Source organism: Pelophylax lessonae (assembly GCF_965119305.1).
Source record: "Pelophylax lessonae genome assembly, chromosome: 1".
Classification (NCBI taxonomy): Eukaryota; Metazoa; Chordata; class Amphibia; order Anura; family Ranidae; genus Pelophylax; species Pelophylax lessonae.
Window position 1 is genome coordinate 484,079,398 of NC_138768.1, and position 19,590 is coordinate 484,098,987.

At 49.6% G+C, this 19,590-nt stretch overlaps 1 protein-coding gene across 2 annotated transcripts in view; it reads right to left on the reverse strand.

Moving 5' to 3' along the window:
* Positions 1–19,590, reverse strand: part of POLR2B (RNA polymerase II subunit B) — an 837,536-nt gene that overhangs the window by 648,233 nt on the left and 169,713 nt on the right. For both annotated transcript variants that reach the window (XM_082254374.1, XM_082254373.1), the window contains 2 exons: positions 13,308–13,466; positions 12,627–12,791 (listed from right to left, as the gene is read on the reverse strand). In XM_082254374.1, the coding sequence (XP_082110500.1) occupies positions 12,627–12,791; positions 13,308–13,466 (324 nt within the window). The remainder of the gene's footprint in view (positions 1–12,626; positions 12,792–13,307; positions 13,467–19,590) is intronic.

Below are 19,590 nucleotides of genomic sequence, written 5' to 3' on the forward strand. Positions count from 1 at the left end.
AGCTTGGAACGAAAGGCTTTACGGGAGCGGGCATTGAGTTGGGAGTATACCTCTGATAAAGGCCTTGTGGGCACACCAGTTATTAAAGGCAGTGGTATCAGATGGGGAATTGAGGGAGAAGTGTTGAAGGTGTTGAGAAATGATTTGTTTAGTGGCGGGGTCTTGGAGGAGGGACGTGTTGCACCTCCATACTCTCGCCGTGGCAAAGGAGTTTCCATCTTCAAGGAGCATAGATATCGGAGCGTGATCCGCCCATACAATGTCGTGAATGACAGCCTCGGAAACTCTCTGCAACAAGATTTTATCAACCAAGAAAAAATCAAGGCGTGAGTAGGAGTTGTGACACGGGGAGTATGTGTAGGATCTGTCAGTAGAGTTCAAGCACCGCCAAACGTTGTAAAGAACCTCCGACTCCAGGAGGCCCGATAGAGAAGGGGAGCCTTTACCTCGAGGGGAGGATGTATCGAGGCTGGGGTTAACAGGTGCATTAAGGTCACCACATACAATGAGATTACCATACTAGGATTAGACACTTTTTTCAACAATTTAGATAGAAACCGTTTGTCTCACATTAGGAGCATAGGCAGAGACAATGGTAAGAGGTAAATTATTAATGCATTTCAAGATAATATACCGACCGTCCGGATCGATCGTGGAGTCCACAACCAGATGTCGGCATTTACTAAAGACACTAAACATGTTATCCAATGCCTAGACGAACTGGAAGACACGGATGGATGTATATTGGCCACAGCGGACGTTGGGTCCCTATATACAATATACATACATATATATATATACATATGTATATATACACATATATATACACACATATACTATATATATATATATATATATATATATATATATACATATGTATATATACACACACACACATATATTATATATATATATATTTTCCCCCTCATCGCCATGCCACAGCCAAAGGCCCCTTTCTTACGAGCTGTCTGATCAGGTCCGCCTGTCAGTTTTTAAGGAAGATCTGATCGGACCCTTCAGTCTCCTCTATGGAGCGGTAATCCAAAGATGCCAAAACATCAAGTTTGTAGAACTTTGTGAAAGTGTTCACGGACGACCAAGTCGCCGCCTTGCACACCTGAGTCACAGAAGCCTGATGGCAAAAAGCCCAAGAGGCGCTGACGGCTTGGGTAGAATGGGCCTTTACTGGAAAAGGAGGAACCTGACCCTTAATAGAATAGGCCGGAACAATAGTCTGTCTGATCCACTTAGAAATGGTCGCCGCAGAGGCGGCCGATCCCTTCCAAGGTCCCTCAGGAAGAACAAATAGAAAATCAGACTGCAGAACAGACTCCGTGGCGGACGGGTAAACCTTGACCACCCGGACCACATCCAGGGAATGCAAGGCTGAGGATGCTTGGGCTGCACACACAACGAAGGCAACACAATATCTTCATTGAGGTGGAACGAAGAAACCACCTTGGGAAGAAAAAGACTGATTTGGTCGCAGAACCACCTTATCTCTTAGAATTACCTTTCTTGCCGTTCTCCTTATCTGGTAACTTTCTGGGACAACACAGACAGAGGAATCTCTCTGATGTTCTCGAAAGGAGGTTTCTGTAACACAGACAAAACCAAATTAAGATGCCAGGGAGGCAAGGGAGCTCTCCTCGGGGGAGCCAAATGCCACACCCCTTGAATAAAGGTGCGGACCAAGGAATGAAACGCCAAAGGACGTTGAAAAAAGATGGCCAAGGCTGACAACTGACCCTTGACCGTAGTCAGCGCCAGACGCTGATCCACGCCCTTCTGCAGGAATGCCAAAACCATGCACTTCGCACCAAGCGATATACGCTTTCCAGGTGCTGTGAGAAATCTTCCTAGAAGTAGGTTTACAAGCCTTTAACAAGGTAGGGATGAACGCCTGCGGAAGACCTCTATCCCTCAAGACCTGGCTTTTAACAGCCATGCCGTTAAAGCCAGAGACTGTAAAGCAGGATGGAAGATCGGTCCTTGAGACAGAAGATCATCTCGCAGCGGAAGCCGCCAGGGAGGTTCGACGACCATCTAAAACAAGGTCCGCGTACCAGGACCGTCGAGGCCAGTCCTGGGCCACCAGAATGACTGACATCCGTTCCGACGCCAACCTGCGGAGGAACCTGAACAGTTGAATCGGAGGAAAGGCATACATCAGCCGATAGCGGTGCCAAGGCACCACCAACGCATCCGCGGCGTCCGCCAAAGGATCACGAGTTCTGGCCACAAATCTTTCCACATTTTTGTTTAGACGGGATGCGAACAGATCCACATCCGGGGTCCCCCACCGGGCGCACAGGAGGCAAAATACCTCCGGATGCAGGGACCATTCCCCCTGGTCCAAAGTCTGGCGACTTAGATAGTCCGCCTGCCAGTTGTCCACACCCGGAATGTGAACAGCCGAGATCGCCGGTACATGTGATTAAGCCCAAGCCAGGATCTCGGCCACTTCCTTGGGCGCCCGGGCACTCCTGGTGCCCCCTTGGTGATTGATCTAAGCCACAGCCGTGGCATTGTCCGTCGGTACCCGGACCGGACACCCCCGAAGTAGAGATGACAAACGGAACAGACAAAGCTTGATCGCTCGGAGCTCCAAGACATTTTAATCGGCAATGAAGTCTCCGCCGACCACGTCCCCTGGGCACAAAGAGTGCCCAGAACTCCTCCCCAGCCCGACAGGTTGGCATCCGTGGTGAGAATCGTCCACAAAAGAGGCTGGAAAGATTGGCACTGCGTCAAGGACAGTGACCGGAGCAACCACAAGACTCAGTGAAATCCTCCTCTCCAAGGACTGAGGCGTCGTGTCCCACCTGTCCAAGATCTCCGCTTGCAGAGTCCTGGTGTGAAATTGAGCAAACGGAACTGCTTCGAAAGCTGAAACCATCAGGCCCAGAACCCGCATGCAGGTCTGTAAGGAGGAGAGACCTGATCTCTTCCCGCAGAGTTCCGAGCTTGTCCTCCAGAAGGAAGACCCGAGCTAGAGCAGAGTCCAGGACCATCCCCAGGTACTGAAGACGAGTTGAGGGAGTCAGTGCCGACTTCTGAAAAATTGATGGTCCACCCGAACTCCTGGAGTGTCTGAACCGTCACAGCCAGATCGCTCGCCAAGGCCACACATGAGCTCGACCTTAACAAAAGGTCGTCCAGGTAACCAAGGACCGCAATGCCCCATAAACACAGCAAAGCTAGAACCGGAGCCAACACCTTGGTGAAAACCCTGGGAGCCGAAGCGAGACCGAAAGGTAACGCCACAAACTGGTAGTGCTCCCCAGCCACCGCAAAACTGAGAAATCTGATGACCCTTGAAAATAGGGATGTGTAGATACGCATCCTTCAAGTCGATGGAAGCCAGGAAGTCCCCGGATCTCAATGATGCCACCACCGACCGTTCCATCCTGAACTTCTGTACCCGCACAAAGCAGTCTTCTGTACCCGCACAAAGCGGTTCAGAGACTTCAAATCCAGAATCGGACGCACTTTGCCTTCTTTCCTGGGCACCGTGAACAGGTTGGAGTAAAACCCGCGAAACCTTTCCCGTGAAGGAACGGGTACAATGACTCCTTGGGAAACCAGATCGTGCACTACCCCCCCCCCCCCATGAGATCTCTGAGACGATCAGGGGACAACTGGAGAATGGACGGAAAGAACCTGTTTGCGGGGCGAGATTAAAAATCGATCTTGTACCCTGAACGAATCAGCTCGTGAACCCACCTGTCCTGAATGCAGGACAACCAGGGTTCCTGAAAGCAATGCAGACGTCCCCCCACCCCGACAAGGGGTGAGCGTGTCCCTTCAGGAAAAGGTGGACTGGGCCGCTGAACCAGACTGACTGACCGGCTTTTGGCTTACCCATCCACAGTTTCTTGTGGCAACCGGAAGGGTTTACCCTTCTCCTGCGTCCCAAAGGCACGACAGGAACTACGCCGAGTCTTGGAGGGCCCCCGCGTGCGGGGGGGGGGGGCTTACCCTTAGTGACCTGGGGTAACAGAATACTCTTACCTCCTGTGAGCCCCTTGATCAACTCATCCAGAGTCTCCCCAAAAAGACGACCCCCCACATAGGGGACCTCAGATGCCGTCTTTTTGCACACGTGATCAGCCGACCAGCTCTTCAACCAGGTAATGCGGCGGATAACCGGGCGACCAATGGGGCCTCATCCAAGGCTGCGTCGCACAAGAACATCCCAGTCTGGGTGAGCTGATCCACCATGGCAAGGGGCAGCCGGAGAGGCCGACTCCGCCACCAGAGTGCAGCGAAGCCCCTTGCACAATGCCGTGAGTGCCTGAGAGGCCATCACCGAGGCAAACACAGGTTTCAACAGGGAACCCGCCACCAGATAAATGTGGCGGGTGAGCGCTTCCACGCGCCTATCTGCCAGGTCCCTGAATACCGGGGAATTTTCTACTGGCATTAAGGTAGACTTATTCCGCCCTGACAGTGTGATCCACTTTTGGAGACACCGTCCAACGTTTGTCCACCGCCTCCAAAAATGGATAGCGGAGGGGAAAACGCTTAGGCACCACCAACATGTGCTTAATGCGCCGTCACTGGTCATTCACAATCTCGTGAAATTCCTCAGGGCAGGGAAACCCGAAAGCGGACCGCTTACTTGACTGAGATGGCTCATCGTCAAGATTGAGAGTTTCTTTTATGGCGCTAGTGAGGGCATCCATCGTAGTGCGTTCCCGCGCTACCAAGGAGGAAGATTCCTGCTCCTCCTCCCCCCAAGAAGCGGAGGACCTTGGAGCCCTCAGGGGGACCATCGTCTGTGGCAACCAATTTGGGCTCAGAGTACAAGGACTGGGAGGGCACAGGCCGTTTTTTGGAGGAGCGTTCCGACATAAGCAGATTCACCTGGGACGCCAAAGTCGCAAGAGCAGCAGATATGGAGGCCATGGAAGAGGTTTCAGGTGGACCCGCAGCCCCCACCAGGTCTGCAGGGAATTTGTTGTCCTGGGAGTCCATTTTGCCTTAAAAATTAAAAGGGACGCTGGCCCTTTAAATTGGCGGTTCCCGCGGACCCTTCCCCCCGCAATCTGCACTAACTGAAAAAGCCCCTTCAGGAAACCCACTAGCCACAAGTAAAAATCATTTAGTAGAAAAATGGCAGAAGGATGATTAAAAATCCCCCAGCCTGTTAGTACTTGCCACCAGCGTTCTTTCACAGGAGATGTGTGAAGAAAAAGGAAGTGACCTCACGCCGCTAGAGGCCCAGCCCTCGAGCCCAGACAAAAGGTGCCCATTGAAACCCTATGGAAAAGGACACTGGGAAAATGCCCGCCTGCTCTTACTAGGCATGTGCCCACATTCAAGATGGAGCCCGAGCCTGTGCAGAATCCTAAAATGGCTGCTGTCCTTACACAGAGCCTAGAGATCTGCCCACAACAAACATTGAGGCCGCTCCAAACGGCGGCAAAAAAAGTGTATAAACACAATCTGGCTACCACCGGGGACCTCAGGGAGACCCCCAGAGCTATGAGCACCACCCAAGTACTACAAACACCCCATACAGCGCCTTCAGCGGTTACAGGGAGGGAAACAACCCAAAGCCGGCCAGAAGAGAATCCCACAGAGACGAACAGCCCTGCTGTCTCCTAAGTGGTGAGTGGGCCCACAACCCCCCAAAAAGTCCCCAGGGGCAAGAGAGTATCAGTACACACCAATCCAGGAAGCGGGCACTGCTCGGATACGGGAGACTTCCCACCCTAAGTGGGGGTGCTGTCAGCCAAGGAGGGATGCTGGCAACACGCCGGTGGTCCGGGTTGAGACGCCCTCGGCAAAGACAGCTCCGCAGGCTCGTCCCCATTCTGAGGGGCACTGTTGCGAGGCCTGGGCGTACCAGTAACCTGCGACGCTCGTTGGCAGGCTGGGACTCCATAAGGATCCATATTACCCAGTCCGAGGCCCAGCTCTGCAGTCACTTGTAGTCCTCCAGGAAAGGAATCTCTGACTAACTAGTGATAGTGAGAGATATAAAAATTTATTGTGCAAAGAAAAAAACACATGAAACCAGAAAAAAAACAAAGAAAAACAGACACAAGGTCCCGGTCAGAAAGATCAAACCAGCTCCTAAGCTAGGCAGCATATCAAATTGGGTTCAAGATAATGGCTGAGGGATGGCCCCCTAGTGGCGTGCCGAGGTAAAAAAAAAAAAGTTTTGTTGTATTAACCTTATAATCAATAATCTGCCTAGCCTTGCTCCTGCAGAGGGTGCCATTACCCATTAGTGAAGGCTAATACCATCGGGCAGCGACTGTCAGACGACGTAAGAGAAAACTGAATTTTTGTAAAATCTTACTGTAAAATTCCTTTGAGTCCTCCGACAGTCGCCGCCCACTCATTCAGTCTTCACCAATGGGTATTGATCTCTTATCCATAGGAGCAAGCTAGGCATAAGACCTGTTAAAAACAAAGTAATTTACATAGACATCTATGTGGGCTGTCCCACTGGTCCAATACCCCCCTATCAGCCATCCCATTTGGTAGCAAGCAAAGTCCAAAGAACCCCAAATAGAGGGGCGGCGACTGTCAGAGGACTCAGAGAAAGGAATTTTACGGTAAGATTTTACAAAAATTCAGTTTTCTCTTACGTCCTCTGACAGTCGCCGCCCACTCATTCAGTCTTCACCAATGGGATGTCCCAAAGCAGTGTAGACATGAGGGGTGGGAAACATAACCGTCATAAAGGCAACGTAGCACCCACGTCAGAGAAAGGAACCTTACATTAACAGAAAGGTATCCTCTGGGTAACAGAAAAGCTCAACTGGAGCAACAACCCAGGAAAGCAAATAAACAAGGGGGAAACAACTCCAACAGATAGGGACCTGCAAAACCAGGGTCCCCTTAAGGCACTGCCGCACACAGAACTTTGCGGCCAAAGGAGGCATCTGCCGATGCCAGAACATCAAGTTTGGAGAACTTTGAAAAGGCATGTACAGACTACCAAGTCGCAGCTTTGCACACCTGGGCCACCGAAGCCTGATGCCAGAATGCCCAGGACGCACTCACCGTTCTGGTAGAGTGCGCCTTGACAGGTAAGGGTAGTACACGTCCTTTAATTGAATAGGCCTGTACAATCGTCTGTCTGATCGATTTTGAAATGGTCGCCACAGACGCAGCCATACCCTTCCGAGGCCCCTCAGGAAGGACAAAAAGAGAATTCGACTTTCGAAAGGATTCAGTGGACGACAGGTAAACCCTGATCGCCCTGACAACATCCAAGGAATGTAAGGCAAACTCCTTAGGATGTTTAGGATTCACACAAAGCGAAGGCAAAACAATGTCCTCATTAAGGTGAAAATCAGAAACCACCTTTGGAAGGAAGGACTGGTTGGGTCGCAAGACCACCTTCTCCCTATGAACACCCAGGTAAGGGGAGCGGCAAGACAAAGCCACCAACTCCGACACTCTGCGTGCAGAAGCGATCGCCACTAGAAAAGCAACCTTTTTTGGACAGCAGAGGAAAAGAAATTTCCCTGATGTTTTCAAAGGGAGGACGTTGCAAAACGGACAGAACCAAGTTCAAGTCCCAAGGAGGTAGAGGCGCCCTCTGAGGGGGGGCCAAATGACGCACACCTTGAATAAAGGTGCGAATCAAAGAGTTAGACGCCAATGGGCGATGGAAAAGGACAGCCAGTGCAGACAACTGGCCCTTAATCGTGGTCAATGCCAGGCGCTGGTCCACACCAGTTTGTAGGAAGGCTAACACCCTCGCCACCGAGTAGGAACAAGGAGGGAAGCCCCTGGATTCACACCAGGCAAAATAAGCCTTCCAGGTATGGTAATATATCTTACCGGACGAGGCTTTCCTAGCCTTGAACAAAGTAGGAATGATCTCAGATGAGACCCCTGTCACTTAGGACCTGGCTTTCAACAGCCATACCGTTAAAGCCACCGACTGTAAAGCAGGATGGAAGATCGGTCCCTGAGACAGTAGATCGTCTCGTAACGGAAGCCGCCATGGAGGCTCGACAGCCAATTGAATTATGTCCGCGTACCAGGACCGGCGTGGCCAGTCTGGGGCCACCAGAATCACCAACTTCGGTTCCGAGACCAACCTGCGCAGCCACCTAGACAACTGAATCGGGGGAAAGGCATATATCAGATGATACCGGTGCCAAGGCACCACCAGCGCATCCGAGGCGTCTGCCAGAGGATCGCGCGTTCTTGCCACGAACCTTCCCACCTTGTTGTTTAGCCGGGACGCGAACAGATCCACATCCGGGATCCCCATTTCGCACACAGCATTTGAAACACCTCCGGGTGCAGGGACCATTCCCCCTGGTCCAGAGCCTGGCAGCTCAGATAATCGGCCTGCCAGTTCTCCACACCCGGAATGTGAACTGCCGAAATCGCCGGGACGTGAGTCTCAGCCCAAGACAGAATACTGGTCACCTCCTGGTGCCCCCTTGGTGATTGATGTAAGCCACCGCAGTGGGGTTGTCCGTCTGCACCTGTACAGGGCGGCCCTGAAGACGATCCGACCAATGGAGCAGGCACAGCCTGATCGCTCTCAATTCCAAGATGTTTATCGGTAGGGAGGATTCCTCCACCGACCAAGTGCCCTGGGCAGACAGGTTGCCCAGAACGCCACCCCAGCCCGACAGGCTGGCATCCGTGGTTATCACCGTCCACAGCAATAGCCGGAAGGATTTCCCCTCCACTGCAGCCGGGGACTGGAGCCACCACATAAGATCCACTCTGGTTTGGCGACTCAGAGACACCCTCAGGTCCAAGGACGGAGGGCGCCTGTCCCACCTGGCCAGTATCTACGCCTGGAGAGACCGCGTGTGAAACTGTGCAAACGTTATGGAATCGAAGGCTGACACCATCAACCACAGGGACCGCATACAGGACCTGAGTGACGAGGGCTCGTTGTCTGAGGGACCTGACCTCGTCCTGCAGGGTCCGGAGCTTGTCCTCCGGCAGAAACACCTTTGCTTGGGTGGAGTCCAAGACCATCCCCAAATATGGGAGATGAAACGAAGGAGACAGAGTCGACTTCTGAACGTTGATGGTCCATCTGAACTCCTGGAGCGTTTGGACCATAGTGGACAGATCGCACAGCAGGCTCTGACTGGCACTCGATCTTAACAGACGATCGTCCAGATATCCCAAAACCGCAATGCCCTGTGCCCGTAACAGGCCCAGAACAGGAGCCAGCACTTTGGTAAACACCCTTGGAGCCGAAGCGAGACCGAAAGGTAACGCCACAAACTGATAGTGTTCCTCCGCAATAGCGAATCGGAGGTACCTCTGATGACAATCAAATATGGGGATGTGTAAATACGCATCCTTTAGGTCGATGGAAGCCAGGAAATCTCCCGGGCTCAAGGAGGCCACCACCGAACGGAGGGATTCCATGCGCAATTTTTGAACGCGCACAAAGCGGTTCAGAGCTTTCAAGTCCAGAATCTGACGCACCTTGCCCTCCTTTCTGGGCACAGTGAACAGATTCGAGTAAAACCCCGAAATCTGTCCTAATGAGGCACCGGGACGATTACCCCCTGGGTGAGGAGATCCTGCACCACCTGATTAAGATCCTGCAACCGATCTGGGGTCAAATGAATATTTGAGGGAAAGAATCTGTCCGCTGGTCGCGAAAGGAATTCGATCTTGTACCCTGATCGAATGATTTCCTGAACCCACCTGTCCGGAATCCGGAGCAGCCAAGGTTGGAGGAAACCGCGCAGACGTCCCCCCACCCCTGAAACGGGTGAGGGCGCCCCTTCAGGCAGTGGCGGACTGGGCCGCCGCACCAGCCTGGGCGACTTTTGGCTTGCCTGCCCAGGGCTTTCTCTGGCCACCCTGGCCCTTGAAGGGTTTCCCCTTGTCCTGCGCCTTGAAGGCACGAAAGGACCCCTGATTTGGTTTAAAGGAAGGGCCCCGCTTACCGCGGAAGAACTTACGCCTAGGATTCTGGGGCAGCAGAGTGCTCTTGCCCCCAGTGACACCTTTAACCAATTCATCCAGGGATTCCCCAAGAAGACGAGACCCCGCATAAGGGATGTCAGCCCCCGTCTTCCCGGAAGTCTGGTCAGCCGACTAGCTTTTTAACCAAATCAAGCAGCGGTTAAGTACCGCGACACCCTACAGGCGAGCCGCCAACGGGTCCTCATCCAAGGCCGCATCACACAGATACATAACCCCATGATGAATCTAGTCCACCATCTCCATGGTAGTGGGGGGGGGGCAGAATCAGTCACGAGGGTGCGTCTTAGCACCTTGGTTCAATCTACCACAGCCTGAGCCACCATGACTGAGGCGAAAATAGGTTTCAGCATGGAACCCGCCACCATACAAGAATGGCGGGCAAGGGATTCCAGCCTCCTAAACGTAGGGTCCCGGAACACCTGGAGAATCCTTGGTGGGTACCAGAGTGGCCCTGTTCAATCTGGACACCGTGTGATCCACTTTAGGAGCCACAGACCAGCGTGAATCCATAGGAGACGCAAAGGGGTAACGGACCTGAAACCGTTTTGGCATCACAAAATTGCGCTACAAATTGGGCCATTGTTCATTTACACTTTCGTGAAACTCAGCGGGGCAAGGAAACACCTGTGCCACCTTACGGGATCTGCGGGTACCAAAAGAGGACCGCTTTCCCGGAGGATTGGGCTCATCCTCTAAATGTAGTGTATCCTTAATAGCAGTAATCAGAGCAGCCATAGCTGCAAGTTCTTCGGCCTTCCCAGGGGGGGAATCATTCCCCTCCTCATCCTCCCCTTCAGACTGGGAAGAACGAGACCCTTCAAGGGGCACACTATCTACGGCAACCATGTCAGATCAGAAGAGAGAGCGAGCCTAGGCCTTTTTCTAGTATCCCGTTCAGCCATCAAAAGATCCACCATGGACGCTAAAGTCGCAAGTGCAGCAGTCAGAGCAGAAGATCCAGAGGAACCTGAATCATCCACCAAAGCTGGGGGGAATTGAGGGGCTGTCCTGGGACTCCATGAGAAAAAAACCTTTTTTAAAGGTACTGGCCCTTTAAGCGCACAGCGATCCCACCGCAGTACACCGCCATGAAGGACTATGCAAACAGACCCCGCAAGTAGGAATAAGCTGACAGCCAGAGGTATTCCTCACAAAACAGCAAAGACAGACCCCACAAGTGTTACCACACTCCTGCCGATCTCCTCTGTAGAGAAAAAGAAAGTGATGTCACCGCATGAGGCTGAACTAGGAAGCAGGCTAATGGAAAATGGTTGCCCATAGAAAGCAATGGGAGGCTGCGGGGAAAATGGCCGCCGACATGTGCACAGAAGAACACATTGCCACACACAAGATGGCGCCGTAAGGCGCCAAAACACACTACATTTATTGCTGCAGAAGCGCCCACAGTGAAGGCAGCAGCTGCCCACACCTAAAAACGGCGGACCAGCGGTTTTAAACCCTGCAGCGGTTGTCGCACATGTCTGTACCTCCAAACACCCAAAATAGTGGCAATCAGGAGAGGGACCCCCACATAGCGTTCCAGCTGCGATAGAGCCCCCGCGGGGACCGGGATCAAGGGAGCCCCAGAACACACAGACATGAGGGGATACCACAGACACATCAGACTGCCAGCCCCAGACAGAAGCCCCACACAGAATGTACTTACCGTACCCGATGGCATGGGTGCCTCTCATCGACTGAAAGCGTCCCACCCCAGGTGGTGGGGGTGCCGTCAGCCAAAAAACGCAGGATGATAGCAGCGCACGAAACCGTGGGTGAGATGTCCCAGCGAGGTGGCCACCTCGCAGGCTTTCATCCCTGACAGGGATAGGTCGTTTGCGAGGCCAGAGCGTACGCATAGCCTGCTAAACGCTCTATGGCGGGCTGGGACTCCATAAGGCCCTCTGTCCTGGAACACCAGGACGACCAGTGCGACTCCCAGCACCGCAAAGCCGTCCTCATCCGAAGAATCGACTAACTAAATGCTGAGAAACAGCTAGTAGTGTAAGAAAACACACTTGAGAAAATAAAATTATAAAACAGAAGAAAGCCTGAGACTGTAGCCCCAGCACAGGGAAGCCTATCTTACTCCTAACTAGGCAAAAGACAAACTGAGTTGAGCTGATAGCAGGGGGGTATTGGACCAGTGGGACATCCCCATAGGCGTGTCTATGTAAATTACTTTGTTTTTAACAAGTCTTATGCCTAGCTTGCTCCTAAGGATAAGAGGTCAATACCCATTGGTGAAGACTGAATGAGTGGGCGGCGACTGTCAGAGGACGCAAGAGAAATATTGTTTTTTTTAGAATTGTCGCTCTATTTTTGTTTATAGTGCAAAAAATAAAAATCTCAGAGATGATCAAATACCACCAAAAGAAGCTCTATTCATGTGGAAAAAATGACATCAATTTTATTTAGGTACAGCGTCGCACGACCGCGCAGTTGTCCGTTAAACTAACGCAGTGCCGAATCACAAAAAAATGGCCTGGTCAAGGGGGCAAATCTTTCCGGTCCAGAAGTGTTAATTCCAACTCAACATGCGTAAGCCTTCTACTGATATAGATAAACACACAAGCAGACCAACATAGCCAACCACCTATATAAAGATGGACAAAATGACAGCTGATCGGTGGATCATGACAACAGTCAATAGAAAGAATAATCTAAAAAAGAATTACCATTTCCATCATCTCAGGATCTTCAAAGTCGTATATAATGTGTTCCAATATGTCTCGGTCGGATACAAACCCCAATGCTCTGAACACAATGATAATGGGCACTTCTTGTTTAATATAAGGCAACGTTGCAACAATACGCTGACCAATAGCACTTTTTTTTGCTCCCTGTGAAAATTAAACATTTTAGCAGTTTTATATTTGGTGAAACAAAAGAAAATATAGCTTACAGTTCAAATGAAAGAGCTAACATAACATTTGTGACAAGTTTAAAGGGCGAACATATTAGAAAAGTAGTAAAGTCTTAAAATAAAAAAAAATATGGCACATTGTGGCAGATTTCCCTATAAAACAGATCTCTCCAGCTGTCACCGGGGCCAGGGCTTCCATCTTCACCCACTCTTTCTTCCAGCTTTGTAGGCTTCAGTCATTTGAATGGCCCGCTAGGACGTCACGCCCACGTATGCGAGCCACGATCTTAGGACAGCGCTCTAAACACACAGCACGCTCAGTGTACCGTCCATTCAGAGAACATGCAGTGGTGACATCGCTGACTGCTACAAATGTGAATTTCTCCAAAACTATGTTTAGGAGCTATTCACTATACCAAAAGGAGACTTTACTATTGCTACAATTAAAAGCATTCAAAATGCATCTCCATACTAGTTAGAAACCTCAGCTTACCTGACCTCCCCTTGCAAGCATGCTGACCCATATAGAACTTGTTGGTCTTGAAGAATTCTCCAAGCAAGACCGGCACTCGGCAGTATAAGCATACTTTGAATCTTTCTTTGCAAAGACATATACAGTGTTTGTTGCCATTTTTTCTTGAGCGATTAAAACCTAAAATGACAGTCAAAATAGGAAGAATATTGCATTTTAAAGGTATTAAACTCAAAACAGTTAGGTAACCCATTTATAATATGAAATTTACATTTTTAAACTAGTTCACGAAAAAAGTATGCAAATGAAAATATGGAACTAAAAAAGAACCGAAACTGAAAACAGACTGCAAGAAAGGGTAAATAAATTGAAAAAGGGAAAAATGGAGGACTAGGCAACTTTGCGAGTAGCAATTTAGCATTCAAAAAAAAAAAATGTATATATATATATATATATATATATATATATATATATATACACACACACACACACAGTGGGTACGGAAAGTATTCAGACCCCCTTAAATTTTTCACTCTGTTATATTGCAGCCATTTGCTAAAATCATTTAGGTTCATTCTTCTTCCTCATGAATGTACACATAGCACCCCATACTGACAGAAAAACACGGAATTGTTGACATTGTTGCAGATTTATTAAAAAAGAAAAACAAATATCACATGGTCCTAAGTATTCAGACCCTTTGCTGTGACACTCATTTAACTCGGGTGCTTTCCATTTCTTCTGATCATCCTTGAGATGGTTCTACACCTTCGAGTCCAGCTGTGTTTGATTATACTGATTGGACTTGATTAAGAAAGCCACACACGTGTCTATATAAGACCTTCCAGATCACAATGCATGTCAGAGCAAATGAGAATCATGAGGTCAAAGGAACTGCCTGAAGAGCTCAGAGACAGAATTGTGGCAAGGCACAGATCTGGCCAAGGTTACAAAAAGATTTCTGCTGCACTTAAGGTTCCTAAGAGCACAGTGGCCTCCATAATCCTCAAATGGAAGACGTTTGGGACGACCAGAACCCCTCCTAGAGCTGGCCGTCCGGCCAAACTGAGCTATCGGGGGAGAAGAGCCTTGGTGTGTGTGTGTATATATATATACACACACATATATATATATATATATATATATATATATATATATATATATATATATATATATATATATATATATATATATATATATATATATATATATATATATATATATATATATATATACACACACACACACACACCTAGTCCGACTCGTCCAGGATGGCACATCAGCACGCGACATTGCAAGAAGGTTTACGGTGTCTCCCAGCACAGTCTGAAGAGCATGGAGGAGATTCCAGGAGACAGGAAGTTACTCTAGGAGAGCTGGACAGGGCCACAGAAGGTCCTTAACCCATCATCAGGACTGGTATTTGCTACTCCGTTGTGCGAGGAAAAGGATGAGCACTGCCAGAACCCTACAAAATGACCTTCATCAGGCCACTGGTGTGAATGTCTCTAACCAATCAGAAACAGACTTCTTAACAACCTAACGACCACCTACCGCATATTTACTGCAGCAGGCAGCAGCTCCTGGGCAAAGCGGTGTAGATCTACATCGCTCGCACTCAGGAGGCTAGGGGGCGAGCGCGCGCCGCAGGGGGCGCGCTCCCGCCCCTGCTTATAAGCGGGGAAGCCGATGCGTGTGTCAGGCGGCTCCAATTGTCGTCTGACACCCACGATCGTTCCCCACAGAGAGGACGGTCGGCTGTTGAGAAAAACATCCTTGTCCCTAAAAAGATCACAGAGCTCATGTGATCCTTCTAAATAGGATCACAGGTTTCTATGGTCATTTCAGAAGCCATGCCCCCCCCCCCCCCCCACAGTTAGAATCACTCCCCTAGGCTCACATTTAACCCCTTCCCTGCCAGTGTCATAACAGTAACAGTGCATATTTATAGCACTAATTACTGTAGTAATGTCACTGGTTCCCCCAAAAGTGTCAAAAATGTCAGTTATGGGTCCGATCTGTCCGCCGCAATGTCGCAGTCCCGCAAAAAAAAAAAAAAAAAAAATAATCGCAGATTGCTGTCATTACTAGTAAAAAAAAAATAGCAAAATAGGGCCTGGTCATTATGGGGGCAAATCCTTCAGTCTTAAAGTGGATAAGGGGGCCGGATGTCCTCTAGTGGGTCCTGTGTTTACTATCCAGGTACCCTGGTGCTCGATTGGCGTTTGCTATTGATCACCAGAATTGGAAGAGCCGCCACTGGTGCCCTGTGCTTTTCACAGATAAGGGCAGGTTTACCCTGAGCACGTGACAGACGTTAAAGGGTCTTAAGAAGTCGTGGAAAACGTTATGCTGCCTGTAACATCGTTCAGCATGATCGGTTTGGTGGTGAGTCAGTGACGGTCTGGGTAGGCATTTTCATAGAGCACAGACCTCTACAGGCTAGACAATAGCACCCTGATTGTCAATAGAAATCAGGATGAAATCGTTGGTCCCATTGTCAGACCCTACGCTAGGCAGTGGATCCTGGATTTTTCCTGGTGCATGACAATGCCCAGCCCCATGTGGCGAGAGTATGCAGCCAGCTCCTGGAGGATGAAGGAATTGATATCACTGAACGGCCCCCATGCTCGTCTGACCTAAATCCAATAGAACGTATCTGGGACATTAGGTTTAGGTCCATTGGATGCCACCAGGTTGCAATTCAGTCTTTTCAGGAGATCAGTGATGCCCTGGGTCCAGGTCTGGGAGGAAATATCGCAGGACACCATCCATCGTCTCATTAGGAGTATGCCCAGAGATTGTCAGATTTGCTAACAAGCGCTTTGATTTTAAGGGTGTCTGAATTCAGCCCTCTGTAGGTTGCTCATTTTAATTTCCTATTAAACGATGTGGCATCCTTTCATTAACACATTACCCAGTCCAAATAATTTTTTTTGGAGCTATATACATACATATATATATACACATATATATATATATATATATATATATATATATATATATATATATATATATATATATATATATATATATATATATATATACATATATACACACATATATACACACATATACATATACACACCGTATTTATCGGCGTATAACACACACTTTTTTCCCCTGAAAATAGGGGGTAAATGATGTGTGCGTGTTATACGCCGATATAGTGTTAAGAAGCCAAGGTACAGTACATACCGCATAGCGGTGAATCTAAGGCGAGTGGATGTCGTAACGGCCCGGAAAACCTGTGAGTCCCGGGCCACCCAGGACCAGCATTGCAGGTCTCCGGCAGCCTTCCTCTGCTCCAGGCGAACACTTCACAGAACACTTGAATTCTCATGGCCGTCGGAGCGTAACCACAGTAACGCTCTGCACTGCTCGCGAGAGTTTGCAGACTCTCAATAGTTTGCTGGCTGATGAGAGAAAGTTACAGAACTTGTACCCGTCAGGTACAAGTAATTTAATGAAGTAAAAATATATGAGAAAGAGAGGAGTTTTGAACACAGACACACTGCCTGACATGGGAAGGGGGAGCAGAGCTAAGAGAGAGACACACACACACACACACACACACACACACACACACACACACACACACACAAAATAGCTGACAGCCCCTCCTCCCTGCAAAGGCGGCAGTGTGCACTGATTTTAAAGGGGAGCAGAGTATGAAAAGAAGTCTTCCGGGGGGAGCAAAGAAACACTTCCTGATAGGGGGATGGAAGCTAAGAGACACACTAGCTGACTGTCATTTTACATTATTTACCTTATAAGTGGTAATATTAATAAAAAAAAAAGTTCTGAGCCACCCTTATTTTGCTTCAAAGTTATTAATTTGAAATTTAAGTTTTTTTCTGAAATTTCCCTCTCAAAATTGAGGTGCGTGTTATACGCCGGTGCGTGTTATACGCCGATAAATACGGTAATACGTACAAACACAAATATACACAGTATCTTAAAAAACTGAATTTTTGTAAAATATTACCGTAAAATTCCTTTCTCAGAGTCCTCCGACAGTCGTCGCCCCTCATAAGTCATCACTATTGGGTATTGACTTCCACTCCGCAGGAGTAGCTAGGCATAAAACTTAGTCAAAAGAACAAAAGCATTTAGCATAGACACACCCATGGGGGCTGTCCCACTGGTCAATACCCCCCTGCAGTAATCCCTCCCAACTCAGTTTGGTAGAATAGCAGTAGGTGTTCAAGAAAAAACCCCAAAAGAGGAGCGGGGGCGGCGACTGTCGGAGGAGTCAGAGAAAGGAATTTTACGGTAAGATTTTACAAAAATTCAGTTTTCACTTACGTCCTCCGACAGTCGCCGCCCCTCATAAGTCATCACTATTGGGATGTCCCAAAGCAGTGTAGACATGAGGGGTGGGAGACGCAACCGTAGAAAAGGCAACGCAGTACCCACATAAGAAAAAGGAACCTTACACGCACAGTAAGAGAACCTTCTAGGCAACAGAAAAGGCTCAACAGGAGCAACAACCCAGGAAAACAAAATTACCCAGGGGATAAACCCCCCAACAGCCAGGGACCCACAAAAAAACAAGGGTCTCCTAAGGCACTGCCGCACTGAGAACTTTGCGGCCAAAGGAGGCATCAGCTGATGCCAGAACATCCACATTAAAGAATTTGGAAAAGGTGTGCACCGACGACCAAGTCGCAGCCTTGCACACCTGGGCCACCGAGGCCTGATGCCGGTAGGCCCAGGACGTACTCAATGATCTGGTAGAGTGCGCCTTAACAGGAAAGGGCGGAACCCGTTCCCTCAAAGTATGGGCATGTTCAATTGTCTGTCTGATCCATTTGGCAATGGTCGCCGCAGACGCAGCCATGACCTTCCGAGGTCCCTCAGGAAGGACAAAGAGGGAATCCGATTTCCGAAATGATTCAGAGGATGACAGGTAAACCCTGATCGCCCTGACAACATCCAAGGAATGCAATGCAACCTCCTTAGGATGCTTCGGCTTCGCACAGAGCGAAGGCAAAACAATGTCCTTATTAAGGTGAAAATCAGAGACCACCTTAGGGAGAAAAGACGAATGAGATCGCAAGACCACCTTATCCTTGTGAACCACCTAATAAGGAGAACAGCATGACAACGCTGCCAACTGACACCCTGGGAGCCAAAGTGATCGCCACTAGAAAGGCAACCTTTTTAGACAGCAGAGGCAACGATATCTCCCAGATGTTTTCAAAGGGAGAATGCTGTAATACGGACAGAACCAAGTTCAAGTCCCATGGAGGTAAAGGCTCCCTCCGGGGAGGAGCCAAATGTTGCACACCTTGAATAAAAGGTGCGAATTAAGGAATGAGACGCCACAGGGCGTTGAAAAAGAACAGCCAGTGCAGAAACCTGACCCTTTATCGTGGCCAGCGCCAGGTGCTGGTCCACACCAGTCTAAGGAAAGCCAACACTCTCGTCACCGAGTATGAGCGAGGAGAAAACCCCCTGGACTCACACCAGGCAAAAAAGGCTTTCCAGGTGCGGTAATAAATTTTACCAGACAAGGCTTTCCTAGCCTTGATTAAAGTAGGAATGACCTCTGGGGAGAGAGCCCTGTCTCTCAGGACCTGGCTTTAAACAGCCAGGCCCTTAAAGCCAGCAACTGTAAAGCAGGATGGAAGATCGGTCCCTGAGACAGTAGATCTTCCCGCAGTGGCAGCCGCCAAGGAGGCTCGACCGCCAGGTGAACAATGTTGGCGTACCAGGACCGGCGTGGCCAGTCCAGCGCCACAAGGATCACCAAGTGTGGTTCCGAGGCTAGCCTGCGAAGGAACCTGGACAACAACTGAATCGGAGGAAAGGCAAGGGGCCACCAACGCATCCAAGGCGTCCGCCCGCGGATTGCACGTTCTTGCCACGAACCTTTCCACCTTGTGGTTTAGCCGAGACGCGAACAGATTCACGTCCGGGGATCCCCACTTCGCACACAGCATCACAGCACAAGACCTCCGGGTGTAGGGACCATTCCCCCTGGTCCAGGGTCAGGCGGCTCAGATAGTCGGGCCTGCCAATTCTCCACACCCGGAATATGAACTGCTGATATTGCTGGGACATGAGTCCCGGCCCAAGATAGAATGTCGGTCACCTCCCGAGCCGCCCGGGCACTCCTGGTGCCCCCTTGGTGGTTGATGTAAGCCACCACGGTAGCATTGTCCGTCTGTACTCGAACAGGACGGCTCCGAAGTCGATCCGACCACTGGAAGAGACAGTTTGATTGCTCTCAATTCCAATATGTTGATCGGAAGGGAGGATTCCTCCTCCGACCAAGTGCCCTGGGCAGACAGGTTGC